We start from the raw sequence: 16,380 nt of genomic DNA on the forward strand, positions 1-16,380 counted from the left end.
GAAAATTAAATATTTGTGGCTGCCTATCTGAAATCACCGCTCCCATCAGCGCGCACAGTGCCACAAGTTCAAAACTAACAAATTTATTCTTGTTTAAGAGCTTTTTAAAATAAAATATTGCCATAAATGCACACAATACACACATTATAACACAACAAGAGCTAAATACAGGTGTTTGTGACCCGTTTAAGTGTGCAAGACTATTTGAAAGCGCGACTGGCACAATAACATATATCTCTCGAGCTGCAGGATTCTGCCTTTCGTCGTAAGAACGAACACATCACGGACAAGATTATTTCAAAATACATAATAGCTTGGCGAATATAAACGAAAACAGCCACGTGAACATAAACTGTTGAGAAATAAATCTGAAGTGGATCTACTGGATTTGAATATTAAGTGACCGCATATACCAGCTGCTTCTGTCTTCAATTTTAATCTATATATATAAAAAAGGAGACTCATTTGTCTTGGCTGCTTTTTTAATGTAGCGTATTTATTTATTTACTTTTTTATACATTTTGTATAATTTCATAGTTTATGTATTACAATTATAAAAACAAAAATAAATTTTGCCACTCACATAGAAATATCTTAGGCCTTATCCTTTTCTGACAGTTTTAGGGATTTTAAAAAATCCTAAAAAACCTTATTTGTGCTGCAAATAATAATTTCAAACTCATTTGATACTGACCTATGACATCCTCTGACATGCTATTTATTTGAATTTACATAATGTCATGGATGTAACAGTAAATCTGTTCAGCTCACAGATGAAGACTAAGCTGTAATGCAAGCAGAACACTTATAAATCATTTAAGGATTTGATAACACTGTAAAATAATGTCTTATTTGCTAACATTAGTAAATGCATTGGTAACACTTTATAATAACTGCACTCATTAGTAAATAGTCAGTTCGTGCTTTATAAAGTCTTGTCCCAACATTAATAGTCATTAGTAAGCAGCTTATAAATACAGCTATAAATAACTTTTTCTTGGTTTATAAGGACATATTTTAAAAAGGAGAGTAAAAGGTCAGTTATCTTCCTAAGAAAAATAAAAATAAACAAACACAACACAGATTGATACAGAAATATTTATTTCAATATGCAATAAAAGGAAACTGTACACTTGAATTATATATATATATATATATATATATATATATATATATATATATATATATATATATATATATATATATATGAAGAGCTCTTTTCCAAAACGCGATAAACGCCAAATAAAAAAAAAATGACTTCGTCATGCCATTATGCCGTGTTCTGAACCCATTCTCTGCTCCATCAATGTTTCATGCTAAATTGCTATATTTCCTTGTTTAAAATGTACTGCAAGATGCAGTTTTTTTCCAAAACGCTATAAGCGCCAAACCTGTTTTTAGTCTAAATGCGATATATCCTATCGACCAATCAGAATTCGGCGAGCGATTGACGCAATCTTGGCGGCGCTCTGAATCGGGATCTTGTTTGTGTTGCTCAGTCTTCAAAATGAGTGCTAATAACACTTTTGATGGTCTGGATGAGCCAGTGAGACCTACACCTGGCGGCAGAAAACGCCGATTGGACAAAGAAAATCACAAAAAACAACAAAAAAAGAAGCTTCGCCACTCAGGCGGCGCGTTAATACCCACTGTGGGATGTCATCACAAGGCTGAAGCGACCGGTTTCTGTCAGGCAGAGAAGCTGTCACCGGACGACCTGATGATGAATTTCAGTAAGTTTTATGAAAGACCAAACAAGGTTGACCAGGACAGGACCATTCTTAATCTCCTGGACATAACGCGTGTGAAAAGGCAGCGTCTGAAAGTCCTGGACGTCAACAAACGAAAAGACCGGAACATTTCTGTCAAGAACAATCTTTTGTGCGGCAATCACCCGGAGAAGGTGCCCGTTTGCAAGGCGACCTTCATTAAAGTGTTCGGTAAGTACAATTTTCATTTTAGATTTGCCTAGTTTAATACCGTTTTGTAGGTTTCTCCCTTGTGACAAAGATTTTTTGCTGTAAACAAGCATGCTAACGTGACATGGAAAGTAACTTACTGATAATAATACTAGCCTACTGATGCAAAAGAGGTTCCTGACCCCTGCCAGGGCTGTGCAAAATTCAGAATTTAATTCAGTTCAGTTAATGAATTTGAATGGACTTCACCTTACAGGATGTTGAATTGAATTGGAATTGCGAAATTCACTTGAAAAAGTGGAACTGAATTCATAACAATTCAGAGAAATTTCTTATCAAATATAAGTGAGAATGTGATGCGTTACTTTTAACATAGATTTTTCTTTCTAATTGAAGTACAGACACTAACATTAAGCATATATTCACTTAATGTAGAATAATTAGCAATATCTTAATTTCAAAGTAATCAAATTAAACAATTTTTGGTATTACAATTTCAATAATCTGTTTTATAGAGTATGTTTTAATGTTAATTTGTGTGTAAAGTTTATACAATAATAACTTTATGAAATTCATGTTGTAATCATATGTTATACAGTGGGGCTCTAAAGTTTGGGCACCCATTGCAGAATCTGTGAAAATGCGAGTAATTTTCAAAAAATAAGAGAGATCATACTAAATGAATGTTATATTTTATTTAGTACTGTCTTGAGTAAGATATTGTACATAAAAGATATTAATATTTAGTCCACAAGACAAAAAAATTGCTGAAATTATTAAAATAACCCCACTCAAAAGTTTGGGAACCCTTGGTTCTTAGTACTGTGTTCTGTTACCTGATGATCCCCACAACTATTGAGCTCTTTGAGGCTCAGAACCATGCTCAGACCAGCTACTCCCTCTATTACTCTGTGTTCTCCAAGGATTTCAATCTTGGCTTCGGTCACCCAGCTACAGATGCATGCTCTGATTGTGTCAAGTACAAGATCACGATTACAGATCCAAACCTAACTGAGACAGAGAAGAAGATGGAATCTGCATCATTCATCTTGCATCGTCGCAGAGCTCGCATGTTTTATGACCTGTTAGGCAGGGTTGCTGAAGGTCATGTGACCCTCAGTTTTGATATGATGCAAAACATGGTCCTTCCAAAAACCCCAATAGGACAGGCCTATTACTCACGGCAGATGTATCTGTACCTGTTTGGTGTTGTTGTACATCATGGTGAGAACAGCCAACAGGAAAAAGATGATGTCCATCTCTATGTGTGGCAGGAGAATGAGAATAGCAAAGACAGCAATATGATTGCTTCTGCACTGAGTGACTGCCTCAAGGTTCGACTTCAGGACAAAGTCAGCAGATCCAGGGGACTTCGGCTATTCAGTGACTCTTGTTTTGGGCAAAACAAAAACATGAACATGGTGTCCATGCTCATGGAATTTCGTCAGCTTTTTCCTAACCTTGGCATAGAGCATACCTTTCCAGTAAGGGGCCACAGTTTTCTCCCAGCAGACCGAGTCTTTGGCAGAATTGAGCAGAAGATCAGGAAAATTGACACAATTCTGCTACCACAGGAATACCATGCCATCCTGCAGCAATTCGGCCATGTTCACATTTATGGCACAGACTGGGAGGCATTTGATTATAGGTCAGCCTCAAAAGAGTGCGTTAAGGCTCAGAAGAGCTTTAAAATCAGTGAAGCACGCATGCTTGACTTGAGTACCAACAAGGTTGGTTTGAAGACTACTTACAATGGGGAGTATTGTTTTCATAGTGTATTAAAGCGGGGCAAGCGGTGGGCTGACCTTAAACCTGAGTTACTTCCAAAGCGAACCTCTGTGAAGGCAGCAAAGAAGCGCGATGTGCTGGCACTATTAGGAGCAGTAGGTGTGTCTGATGTAGTGAGGGCTTTTTATGATGATGCACTGTATCATGTGACTGACAACGCAGGCCATAGTGATGAAGATGCAGAGTGATCTATACTCACTCACTCACTCTCACTCACTAACTCTCTGTCATACACACACTCTCTCTCTCTCTCTCTGTCCTCTCACACACTCAAAGCACATTTCACACACTATGTGGTTAGTTTTATGTATAGCGGACAATGGTCCTTCTGTTTACGAGTTTGACACTTTACTGAATACCAATGTATTATTGAATGACTTGCCTATGAATATTGTTATCATTATTAGTTAGTTTTTCATGCATATATAGTGGACAAATTGTTCTACTTGTTACAGGTTTGACACTTTACAAAAAAAAAGGCTTTGAATGTATTTCTAAATTACTTGCCTATTGAGGATTGTTATCATTACTATCATTACTTTTTACAGGTTCGGCACTGAATGACTATTAAAATGTGTTACTAAATTATTTGAATGTAATGTTAACATTGTTGTAGGTTTATTTAATTGGTAGTATATGTATGCGTGTTATTTTTAAATTATTTGTTTTATGTGGTGGACAAATATTTATTTTATTTAAATTTTATTATTTATTTGGCTGCTATTTATTTCATGAATTTGCTTTTATTTTATTTATATTAATTTATAGTATGAGTCCCTGTTGTCATATGTTGTGTGTTCTTTTGTTGTTGTTGTTGTTTTTTTATAAAAAAGACATAAAACCAACAATTAAAAAAAAATGGATTTGTAGCATTTTGGAAAAAAAATATGGATTTGTAGCGTTTTGAGAAAAAATAAATAAACTTTGAATTTGTAATCAAAAATATTGTTGTTTCATTTAGCAATCTTTTTTTAACATGTTCAGACTGAGCCAATATACCTTTTTAAAAGGATGAATTAAATATTAACAAAATGTATGGGTCTAGGTAAAAAAAAAGTCATTTTCATGAAAATGATTAAAATGGTGTTGGTATGTGGGAAGCACAGTTTTTGAGTGCACTGTAGACTTGCTCTCCAGGTGGATTCTGGTTGTATGCAGTCCATAAGGTATGGCTTTGTGTGTACATGTGAACAAGGAGAGGACACAAGACGTTTGAGATCATTTTTAATGGAGTTCAAGTAATAAAGAAAGACATTTGTTATGCATCTACATCCGTCTGCATGGACTCTGTACGTGTTTTAAACTTGCTAACCCCTATTATCAACGGCATTGGAAAGCCAATACACAGACACAGACACATGTATATATATATATATATACTTGATAAAAAAAAAAATAAAAAAAAAAAAATATATATATATATATACTTGATAATATATATATATATATATATATATATATATATATATATATATATATATATATATATATATATATATATATATATATATATATATTTTTTTTTATCAAGTGTACAGCTGTACAGTTTCTTTTTATCCATCTTGAAAAAATATTTCTGTGTTCTGTATCCCTCTGTGTTGTGTTTGACTTTTTAGTTTGGTAGATGAATGTTCCTTTAAATCTCATTTGTGAATGATTTAAATGTATAAATAGTCTTTGCTTTAGATGAGCTCACAAAGGACTGTCACCATTAGGACTCCCTATGCATAGGGCCCGGGATCTTGTGCAGCGCCCCTGCTGACAACTAGAATAATGTTATAATACTTAAAGTATGAAAATACAATGATTGAACTTTATAGCTTAAGAACAAAACATTTATAGCTGTATTTATGAACTGTTTAATAATGCCTATTAAGGGAGTGCTATTATTATTTTTCAAATTTAGTTATACTGTAATGTTGTTGTTTCAGCATAAAAAAAAGTTCTGCAAAGTTACTAAGCTGAAAGTCCAATTCAAAAGGAGATATTTTATTTAACAAAAAACTCTTTTTAAAAACTATAATGAACAAATTGTTTGGACTACAACAAATATTGTCCGGGATTTGTGATTTCACAAATATGGACGAATGGGATGAGAATTGGTTGAGCTGCACTATAGAAAGCAACGAGTGTGATACATATGTAGTTGACCATGAAGCCTGGAAGAGAAAAACAAAACTCCTTATATTCAGGTGTGAAGAATTATTAGGCATTTTTTCCTTTACTGATAAAATAAGCCCAAAAAAAGGTTTAACTCAGATTGAAAAATGTGTTTCTAAAGTTATATATATTGTTCTGTGAATGTGATTTCAAAGTCTAGATGATTCGGATTAACCCTTTAACTGCCGTATCCCTTGAAACCTGACTGCCAGAGTGCTATTGTGAATGCATGTGCCCGCTTGGCACAGTTTACCTGATGCCACAGGGGTGGTGTTGCACTGATGGCTTGAGCCCGCCATCGCTGCTTGCAGCTATATTTTTAGGGCTCAAGCCTGGAGGGCGAGAGCCCTATTGTTTTCCTTAGGATTATTTTTTATTATTAGGGCTCAAGCCTGGAGGGCGAGAGCCCTATTGTTTTCCTTAGGATTATTTTTTATTATTATTATTATTATTATTATTTTTTTCTAACGTTACGGGGGCTTTTGGGGCCCTTAACATGCTTAAAAAGTCTTGAAAATTGGCACACACATTGGAACCTGCGGCCATTAGGGCCGGGCAGAGACTGATACACGGGCGTGGCACAGGGGCTCTACAGCGCCCCCTGGAATATGGAGGGCCATATATCATACATACTTGTACGTAGACATACGAAACTCGGTACACATATAGAACTCATCAATACAAACAACTTTCGTATTGCATATCATAGGCTCCGCCCAACAGGAAGTTGGCTATTTAGGGTTTATTATTCATATTTGTCGTCAAAGTTGTGGGGGCTTTTGGAGTCCTTAACATACTCAAAAACTCTTGGAAATTTGCACACACCTTTGGATCTGTGGCCTTTAGGAGCCTGCAGAGGTTGGGACCCGGGCGTGGCACAGGGGCTCTACGGCGCCCCCTGGAACACAGTCATTAATATTGATGTATAGCTCACACATACTTACACGTATTAATATGAAACTCAGTACACATATAGATCTCATCGTGCCGAACAACTTGCGTATTGCATGTCATAGGCTCCGCCCAACAGGAAGTCAGCTATTTAGAGTTATGTAAAAAGCGCATGCTCTGGAATTTGATATACTTGTCATAGGTTTTTTACTCGATTGCCACCAAACTCGGTCAACATGATCTCAAGACATTGGGGATGAAAAATTGCCAGGGGATTTTTGATATCTCGAACGGTTTGCTCGTAGCGAGGCGTTTAATTTATGGCGAGAATTGAGAAACAGGAAGTGTCTAATACCATCCACATACATTTCCTAATTTTAATCAAACTTCATCAGATTATTCATTGTATGATGTCGATCGCATATATGTGACTATTAGGAGTCAAAGTTATAGCGCCACCAACTGGCAGCAGGAAGTGTGTCATTTTCAAAATGCTTTGAATTCAGCATCTTATTTTTACTCGATTTGCTTCAAACTTCATCAGAATAATGTTAAAACACAGCCGATATAAATCTGCTGGGGGGATATTGATATCTAAAAATATTGTTGCCGTGGCAACATGTCAAACTGGAATACTTCTCAGGTGATTTTGAGGCATATAACATGCTTAGAATTTCATCAAACTCAGAACACATATCAGTATTAGTGACAGCTAGACACTGGCAAAAGTTCATAAGAGGGCGTGGAAGAGGCACTCTATAGCGCCACCTTTTGTCAAAAGTGAGGGGGTTAGTTTTAGCTACAGACACCAAACTCAGTACAAAAATTGTTCTTATCAAGACGGACAACTTTCTAATTCACAGTCATCAGCTACGACCAACAGGAAGTCGGCTATTTTGATTTGAATGTGGATTGTTTTTTACATTTAGCTGTGAATTAATGCATACTGCTCAGAGGAGAGTAACACTATACACACCAAACTTGGTGTACATGTTGAAAAAACATTGAGGAACTTAAATTGTGAATGGGTTTTGGATAGCTTGGATGGTTTTGTCGTGGTGATTTTTTTAAATGACAATAAAGATGGAACTATTAATTTTCCTGCATTTTTAAATTCCAAACACTTCAAAACCTTTTTTCATACAGAAAAAAAGTTATTCTGAGTAAATATGCATAGTTTCATGACTTTACAACACTGTATGGATAACAGAAAATTAAAAAACTGTCAGACATCTCATCTCACTCTGTCCCTCTGTTTGAGTATTATGTGCTGAGACTTACATTGTCTGAGAGAAAATGCGCCCCTACAGGTTCAATTCCTGAAAGGGAAATTCGACTGAAAGGGAGGAGACTCTCTTTTAGTTTCATTTTTAAATCGGTTAAAATACAAATAAATACTTAGATTTAATTCACACTGACAAGCTAAACCAACATATCTGATTATTACCGGTTCAGGGCTCATGGATAAATTATTTCTGGCCAGAGATACGTGAGAAATAGGAGAGATGAATCACCGCTGTGACCACGAGCGTCTGGAGTAAAGAGCTCAGAAAAAAACGAATTTATTCCTGTTTTAAAGCTTTTAAAAATAAAGTATTGCAGCGATATCACACAATTCACCAATTAGAGCACACCAAGAGCTAAATTAAGATGTTTTTGAACTGTTTGTGTGAAAATGATATATTCGCGGCTGCCTATATCTGAAATCACTGCCTCTGATCAGCGCGCACAGTGTCACAAGTTCAAAACTAACGAATTTATTCTTGTTTAAGAGCTTTTTAAAATAAATTATTGCCATAAATGCACACAATACATCCATTATAACACAACACGAGCTAAATGCAGGTCTTTTGTGATCCGTTTAAGTGTGCAAGACTATTTGAAAGCGCGACTGGCAGAATAACATATATCTCTCGAGCTGCAGGATTCTGCCTTTCGTCGTAAGAACGAACACTTCAAGGACAAGATTATTTCAAAATACATAATAGCTTGGCTAATATAAACGAAAACAGCCACGTGAACATAAACTGTTGAGAAATAAATCTAAAGTGGATCTACTGGAATTTAATATTAAGTGACCGCATATACCAGCTGCTTCTGTCTTCAGTTTTAATCTATATAAAAAATTAAACTCATTCATCTTGGCTGCTTGTTTAATGTGTGTACGTATCTATTTATTATTTTGCTCTAACAAGACTTAATCTATATTTAATTAAATCAATTACATTTTATTTTACATTTTATTTTTCCATTTCTGCATCTAAACGCCTAAAAACTATTGTATACTATTGTTAGCAATTTCTTTATCGTCCAATTTATCCGGTGTACACGCTTTTATTTTCATAATAAACTTGTTTGTTAGATTATACACAGTTATAGTGGTCTATAATAAATATTGACAGGTTTTATTCAAGCTGTTTAGAATGATTGCCTTAGGCTAATTTTTTAAAATGTAAATCCAAAAAAAAAAAAAAAAATAAATAAATAAAAAACATTGGAAAACAATAACTTGTACTTTTTTATACATTTTGTATAGTTTCATAGTTTATGCATTATAGTTATAAAAACAAACAAATTTAGCCACTCACATAGAAATCTTAGGCCTTATCCTTTTCTGACAGTTTTAGGGATTTTTAAAAATCCTAAAAAACCTTATTTGTGCTGCAAATAATAATTTCAAACTAATTTGATACTGACCTCTGACATCCTGTGACATGATATTTATTTGAATTTACATAATCTCATGGATGTAACAGTAAATCTGTTCAGCTCACAGATCAAGACTAAGCTGTAATGCAAGCAGAACTTTCACAAATGCTTGTAGGTCAATAAAATCATTACAAAACACTTAAAAATCATTTAAGGGATTTGATAACACTGTAAAATAATGTCTAATTTGTTAACATTAGCAAATGCATTGATAACACTTTATAATAACTGCACTCATTAGTAAATAGTCAGTTCATGCTTTATAAAGCCTTGTCCCAATATTAATAGTCAGTAGTAAGCAGTTTATAAATACAGCTATAAATAGCTTGTTCTTGGTTTATAAGCACATTTATTAAAAAGGAGAATAAAGGGTCAGTTATCTTCCTATGAAAAAAAAAATAAAAAAAAATAAACAAACAACACAGATTGATACAGAACTCAGAAATGTTATTGTGGATTTATGATAAACTCAGCCTGTAAATGAATTCATACTCCTCCAAGAAGACACAAGTAGTTCACACCAAACTTTTTTAACATGAAGCCAATATACTGAAGATGTTAAATTTCGAATGGGTTTAGGATACCTTAAATGGTGTGGCCATAGCGATTTATTAAAGTAACATAAAAAAAAATACAATAGTTATTTTACTATATCTTTAAAATTTTTAATTCCAACTCTTCATAATTTTTTATATACGTAGAAGTCATCATTTGAAGGAAGCACAGTAAGTTTCATAGCTTTATCATTTTCAAGAGCCAGCATAAAATTAAAACTATCATAACATATAAATCAAGCTTGCAATTCTTAGTACCAATAATGGCCACCAGATGGCGCTATAGGATTACTTTTAAATAATTATTGTAGAAACAAGTATGATTTAAATCATTTATAGAAATCTTTCAAAGAAAAATAATATGAATTTTATGTATTTTACTGATAAAATGACCCTCACTTAATTAGAATAACAAGCTGAAGTATTGTGAACTGTATATTAAGAATAATTCTTTATAGGCTTTATGGACAGATACGTTTTGAGTGACTCTTGAAGGATCAGCACCACATCCTCTTTTACCACTGTTTAAAGAATGTATCTAACAGTACAGGTGCGGATGAATTTTGAATGGCTTGAATGGTCTTGTCGTGGTGATTTTTTGAAATAACAATAAAAAAGTAACCGGTAAATGTCTTTACTTTTTTTAAGTGCAGCTTCTAAACACTTCAAAAAAATGTACACATAGAAGACAAGTCATTCTGAGGAAATATGCATGGTTTCATGACTATACAACACTATATGGATGATAGAAAATTAAAAAACTATCATACATCTGATGTCACTCTGTCCCTCTGTCACTGTGGGTAATGTGTCTGTGTGTGTGTGTGTGTGTGTGTGTGTGTGTGTGTGTTAAGTGAATTAGGTGTGAAACTATCAGGGAGCATTTAGTCTCCAGCGCCAACATTTTACAGAACTGCCACTTTCCTGGAGTCTCAGAATTACAATGTGTCAGGTTCTGAGAGATCTAAGATTCCAAAAAATGATTTAATTAGAATACCATGAAGTATTGTGAAATACTATATATTAAGACTTTATATATAGGCTTTTTGAACAGATTAGAGTGACTTGTGAAGGACCAGCACCACCTCCTCTTGTCCGATGGTTTGAGGAATATATCTTCCAGAATCCGGGATTAAGATTTAGGAGCTCATTTTTATTCCACCTCCTTTCCTGAAAGTCTGTCTTGCAGAATTGACTAAAAATTAATCTTCACATTAATTCCTAATTATTTTGCAATTATTTTTGTCAGTTCTTCTTGACCTGTTTTTTTTTCTTCTTCTTCTTTTCTGACCTCATGACCCAGTCAGCATTTTTCTACAATGGTCAAGTCTTAACTTATCCATTTCTGTATTGCATTTGTGTTTGATATTTCTCATGGGTATTTCATAATTTTCGACTTTGAGTTAAAACAGTTTGAGTTAAAACTCTTTTTTATTGCATTTCATCTGTAAAGGAAAACATGCCCAATAATTCTGCACACATGAATATAAGGAGTTTTTCTCTTCCAGCTTTCCTGGACTATTGTATAGCACTCATAAATTATTAAATAAAAAATAATGGTAGTTATTAAAGGTGCTGTAGGGAACTTTTGTAAAAATAATATTTTTTACATATTTATTAAACCTGTCATTATGTCCTGACAGTAGAATATGAGACAGATAATCTGTGAAAAAAATCAAGCTCAGCGGAGTAACCCAGTACCTTTGTGATTCTTCATAGACATAAACAGAGAGAAGTAGATCCAGCTACAATGTTCTTCCGCAAGACGCGAGCAGTTCTGTTTATTAACCGCTAGATCGTCAAAAGTTCCCTACTGCAGCTTTAAGATTGATATGGTTTGGAATTGGTACAATGTGCTTGGAAACAAATCACAATAAAACAATGTTTTAATGTTTAAGTTTGGAATATTAACTGACATGAATGAATGCTATATAAATATTGTTCATGTTAACAATATTTATAAATTAAATCTTATTGTAAAGTGTTTCTAAATATATATATATATATATATATATATATATATATATATATTGTTCTGTGAATGTGATTTTAAAGTCTAGATGATTCGGATTAACCCTTTAACTGCCATATCCTTTAAAACCTCACTGCCAGCGGGATATTGTGAATGCATGTGCCCGCTGGGCACAGTTTACCTGATGCCACCGGGGTGGCGATGGCATTGGTGGCTTGAGCCCGCCATCGCTGCTTGCAGCTATATTTATTATTATTATTATTTTTTTTTCTAACGTTACGGGGGCTTTTGGGGTCCTTAACATGCTCGAAAACTCTTGAAAATTGGCACACAGATTGGAACCTGCGGCCATTAGGGTCGGGCAGAGACTGATACACGGGCGTGGCACAGGGGCTCTACAGCGCCCCCTGGAATATGGAGGGCCATATAGCATACATACTTGCACGTAGACACACGAAACTCGGTACACATGTAGATCTCATCAAACCAAACAACTTTCGTACTGCATGTCATAGGCTCCGCCCAACAGGAAGTTGGCTATTTTGGGTTTAGTAGTCATTTTTTTCGTCAAAGTTGTGGGGGCTTTTGGGGTCCTTAACATACTCAAAAACTCTTGAAAATTTGCACACACTTTGGAATCTGTGGCCTTTAGGAGCCTGCAGAGGCTGGGACCCGGGCGTGGCACAGGGGCTCTATGGCGCCCCCTGGAACATAGTCAGAAATGTTGATGTATAGCTCACACATACTTGCACATATTCATAAGAAAATCAGTACACATATAGATCTCATTGTGCCGAATAACTTTCGTATTGCATGTCATAGGCTCCGCCCAACAGGAAGTCAGCTATTTAGAGTTATGTAAAAAGCGCATGCTCTGGAATTTGAAATACTTGTCATAGGTTTTTTTGCCGATTGCCACCAAACTTGGTCAATATGATCTCAAGACATTGGGGATGAAAAATTGCCAGGGGATTTTTGATATCTCGAACGGTTTGATCGTGGCGAGGTGTTGAAATTATGGCGAGAAATGAGAAACAGGAAGTGTCTAATACCATCCACATACATTTCCTGATTTTAATCAAACTTAATCAGATTATTCGTTGTATGATGTTGATCGCATATATGTGACTATAAGGAGTCAAAGTTGTAGCGCCACCAACTGGCAGCAGGAAGTGTGTCATTTTCAAAATGCTTGGAATTCAGCATCTTATTTTTACTCGATTTGCTTCAAACTTCATCAGAATAATGTTATAACACAGCCGATATAAATCTGCTGGGGGGATATTGATATCTAAAAATATTGTTGCCGTGGCAACATGTCAAACTGGAATACTTCTCAGGTGATTTTGAGGCATATAACATGCTTAGAATTTCATCAAACTCAGAACACATATCAGTATTAGTGACAGCTAGACACTGGCAAAAGTTCATAAGAGGGCGTGGAAGAGGCACTCTATAGCGCCACCTTTTGTCAAAAGTGAGGGGGTTAGTTTTAGCTACAGACACCAAACTCAGTAGAAAAATTGTTCTTATCAAGACGGACAACTTTCTAATTCACAGTCATCAGCTACGACCAACAGGAAGTCGGCTATTTTGATTTGAATGTGGATTGTTTTTTACATTTAGCTGTGAATTAATGCATACTGCTCAGAGGAGAGTAACACTATACACACCAAACTTGGTGTACATGTTGAAAAAACATTTAGGAACTTAAATTGTGAGTGGGTTTTGGATAGCTTGGATGGTTTAGTGGTGGTGATTTTTTTAAATGACAGTAAAAATGGAATTATTAATTTTCCTGCATTTTTTAATTCCAAACACTTCAAAACCTTTTTTCATACAGAAAAAAAGTCATTCTGAGGAAATATGCATAGTTTCATGACTTTACAACACTGTATGGATAACAGAAAATTAAAAAACTGTCAGACATCTGATCTCACTCTATCCCCCTGTTTGAGTGTGTGTGCTTAGACTTCCATTGTCTGAGAGAAATAGCGCCCCTACAGGTGCAATTCCCGCAAAAAAAGGGAGGAGACTCTCTTTTATTTTCACTTTTAAATCGGTTAAAATACAAATAAATACTTGGATTTAATTCACACTGACAAGCTAAACCAACATATATGATTATTACCGGGTCAGGGCTCATTAATAATTGATGTGTGGTCAGTGATACGTGGGAAACACGAGAGATGAATCACCGCTCTGAGCAAGAGCGTGTGGAATGATGAGCTCAGAAAAAACGAGTTTATTCTTGTTTTATAGCTATTAAAAATAAAGTATTGCAGCGATATCACACAATTCACCAATTAGAACACACCAAGAGCTAAATTCAGATGTTTTTGAACTGTTTGTGTGAAAACTAAATATTTGCTGCTTCCTATCTGAAATCACCGTCTCCGATCAGCGTGTACAGTGTCACTATAGTTCAAAACAAACTCATTTATTCTTGTTTAAGAGCTTTTTCAAATAAAATATTGCCATAAACGCACACAATACACCCATTATAACACAGCAAGCTAAATGCAGGTGTTTGTGACCCGTTTATGTGTGCCAGACTATTTGAAAGCGAGACTGGCAGAATAACATATATCTCTCGAGCTGCAGGGTTCTGCCTTTCGTCGTACGAATGAACACATCACGGACAAGATTATTTCAAAATACATAATAGCTTGGGTAATATAAACGAAAACAGCCACGTGAACATAAACTTTTGACAAATAAATCTGAAGTGGATCTACTGGGTTTGAATATTAAGTGACCGCATTTACCTGCTTCTGTCTTCAATTTTAATCTATATATCTAAAAAAGGAAACTCATTCGTCTTGGCTGCTGTTTTTAAATGTCTGTGCGTATTTATTTATTTACTTTTTTATACATTTTGTATAATTTCATAGTTTATGTATTATAATTATAACAACATAAATACATTTAGCCACTTACATAGAAATATCTTAGGCCTTATCATTTTCTGACAGTTTTAGGGATTTTTAAAAATCCTAAAAAACCTTATTTGTGCTGCAAATAATAATTTCAAACTCATTTGATACTGACCTATGACATCCTGTGACATGATATTTATTTGAATTTACATAATCATAAAATGGATGTTACAGTAAATCTGTTCAGCTCACAGATCAAGACTAAGCTCTAATGCAAGCAGAACTTTCACAAATGCTTATAGGTCAATAAAATCATTATTAAAAAAACTTATAAATCATTTAAGGATTTGATAACACTGTAAAATAATGTCTAATTTGTTAACATTAGTAAATGCATTGGTAACACTTTATAATAACTGCACTCATTAGTAAACATTCAGTTTATGCTTTATAAAGCCTTGTCTTAACATTAATAGTCAATACTAAGCAGTTTATAAATACAGCTATAAATAGCTTGTTCTTGGTTTATAAGCACATCTATTACAAAGGAAAGGGTCAGTTATCTTCCTAAGAAAAATTAAAATAAACAAACAACAACACAGATTGATACAGAACTCAGACATATTTATTTCAATATGCAATAAAAGTAAACTGTACACTTGAATTATATATATATATATATATATATATATATATATATATATATATATATAGTAGGAGACACGTTGGGGATGGTAAAGGTTTTGTCCACTTGGTGGTGCTGTGGTTATGTTTAATTTTATATATATATATATATATATATATATATATATATATATATATATATATATATATATATATATATATATATATATATATATATATATGAAATATGAACATGCACAATTATACAAAAATCACTTTTTAAAAACTACAACAAAAAATTTGGACTACAACAAGCATTTTCCGGGATTTGTGATATCACAAATATTGACGAATGGGATGTGAATTGGTTGAGCTGCACTAGAGAAGGCAACGAGTGTGATATACACGTAGTTGACCATGAAGACTGGAAGAGAAAAAAATAACTATAAAGGAACTTTTCCTTTACTGATAAAATGAGCCAAAAAAGACATTTCACTCAGACTGAAAAAAAAAATAAAAATTATTAGATCCTCATGAGCAATATTCAAAATTAGATCACTACAGTAATTACAAAGTAAAGACATGACCACTGGACAGCAAAATGCTTACTGGGTCAGAAGGGTCAGAAAGAAAAAAAACAGATGGAGAAGAACAGAAACACCTAAATTGCAAAAGAATTAAAGTTAATGGAGACTATAATGGAGCATTTAGTCTAGAGTGCCACCATTTTCCAGAACTGCAACTTTCCTGGACTCTCAGAATTACAATGTGTCAGGTTCTGAGAGATGTATAAGATCCCAAAAGGGGATTTAAGGGATTTAAAAGGACTTAATTAGAATAACATGATGTACTGTGGAATACTATATATTAAGAATTTATATATT

At 34.3% G+C, this 16,380-nt stretch overlaps 1 protein-coding gene across 1 annotated transcript; it reads left to right on the top strand.

The window, feature by feature from the left end:
• Positions 1 to 2,775: 2,775 nt before the first annotated feature.
• Positions 2,776 to 4,697, top strand: LOC128014491 (uncharacterized; the record flags this gene model as incomplete). Its single annotated transcript, XM_052598105.1, is given in 1 exon segment — positions 2,776 to 4,697. A coding segment is annotated over 1 exon segment (1,120 nt), but the record flags the coding sequence as incomplete, so codon positions are not given.
• Between the last annotated feature and the right edge of the window lie 11,683 nt (positions 4,698 to 16,380).

The sequence above is a fragment of the Carassius gibelio genome, chromosome B25 (assembly GCF_023724105.1).
Source record: "Carassius gibelio isolate Cgi1373 ecotype wild population from Czech Republic chromosome B25, carGib1.2-hapl.c, whole genome shotgun sequence".
NCBI lineage: Eukaryota > Metazoa > Chordata > Actinopteri > Cypriniformes > Cyprinidae > Carassius > Carassius gibelio.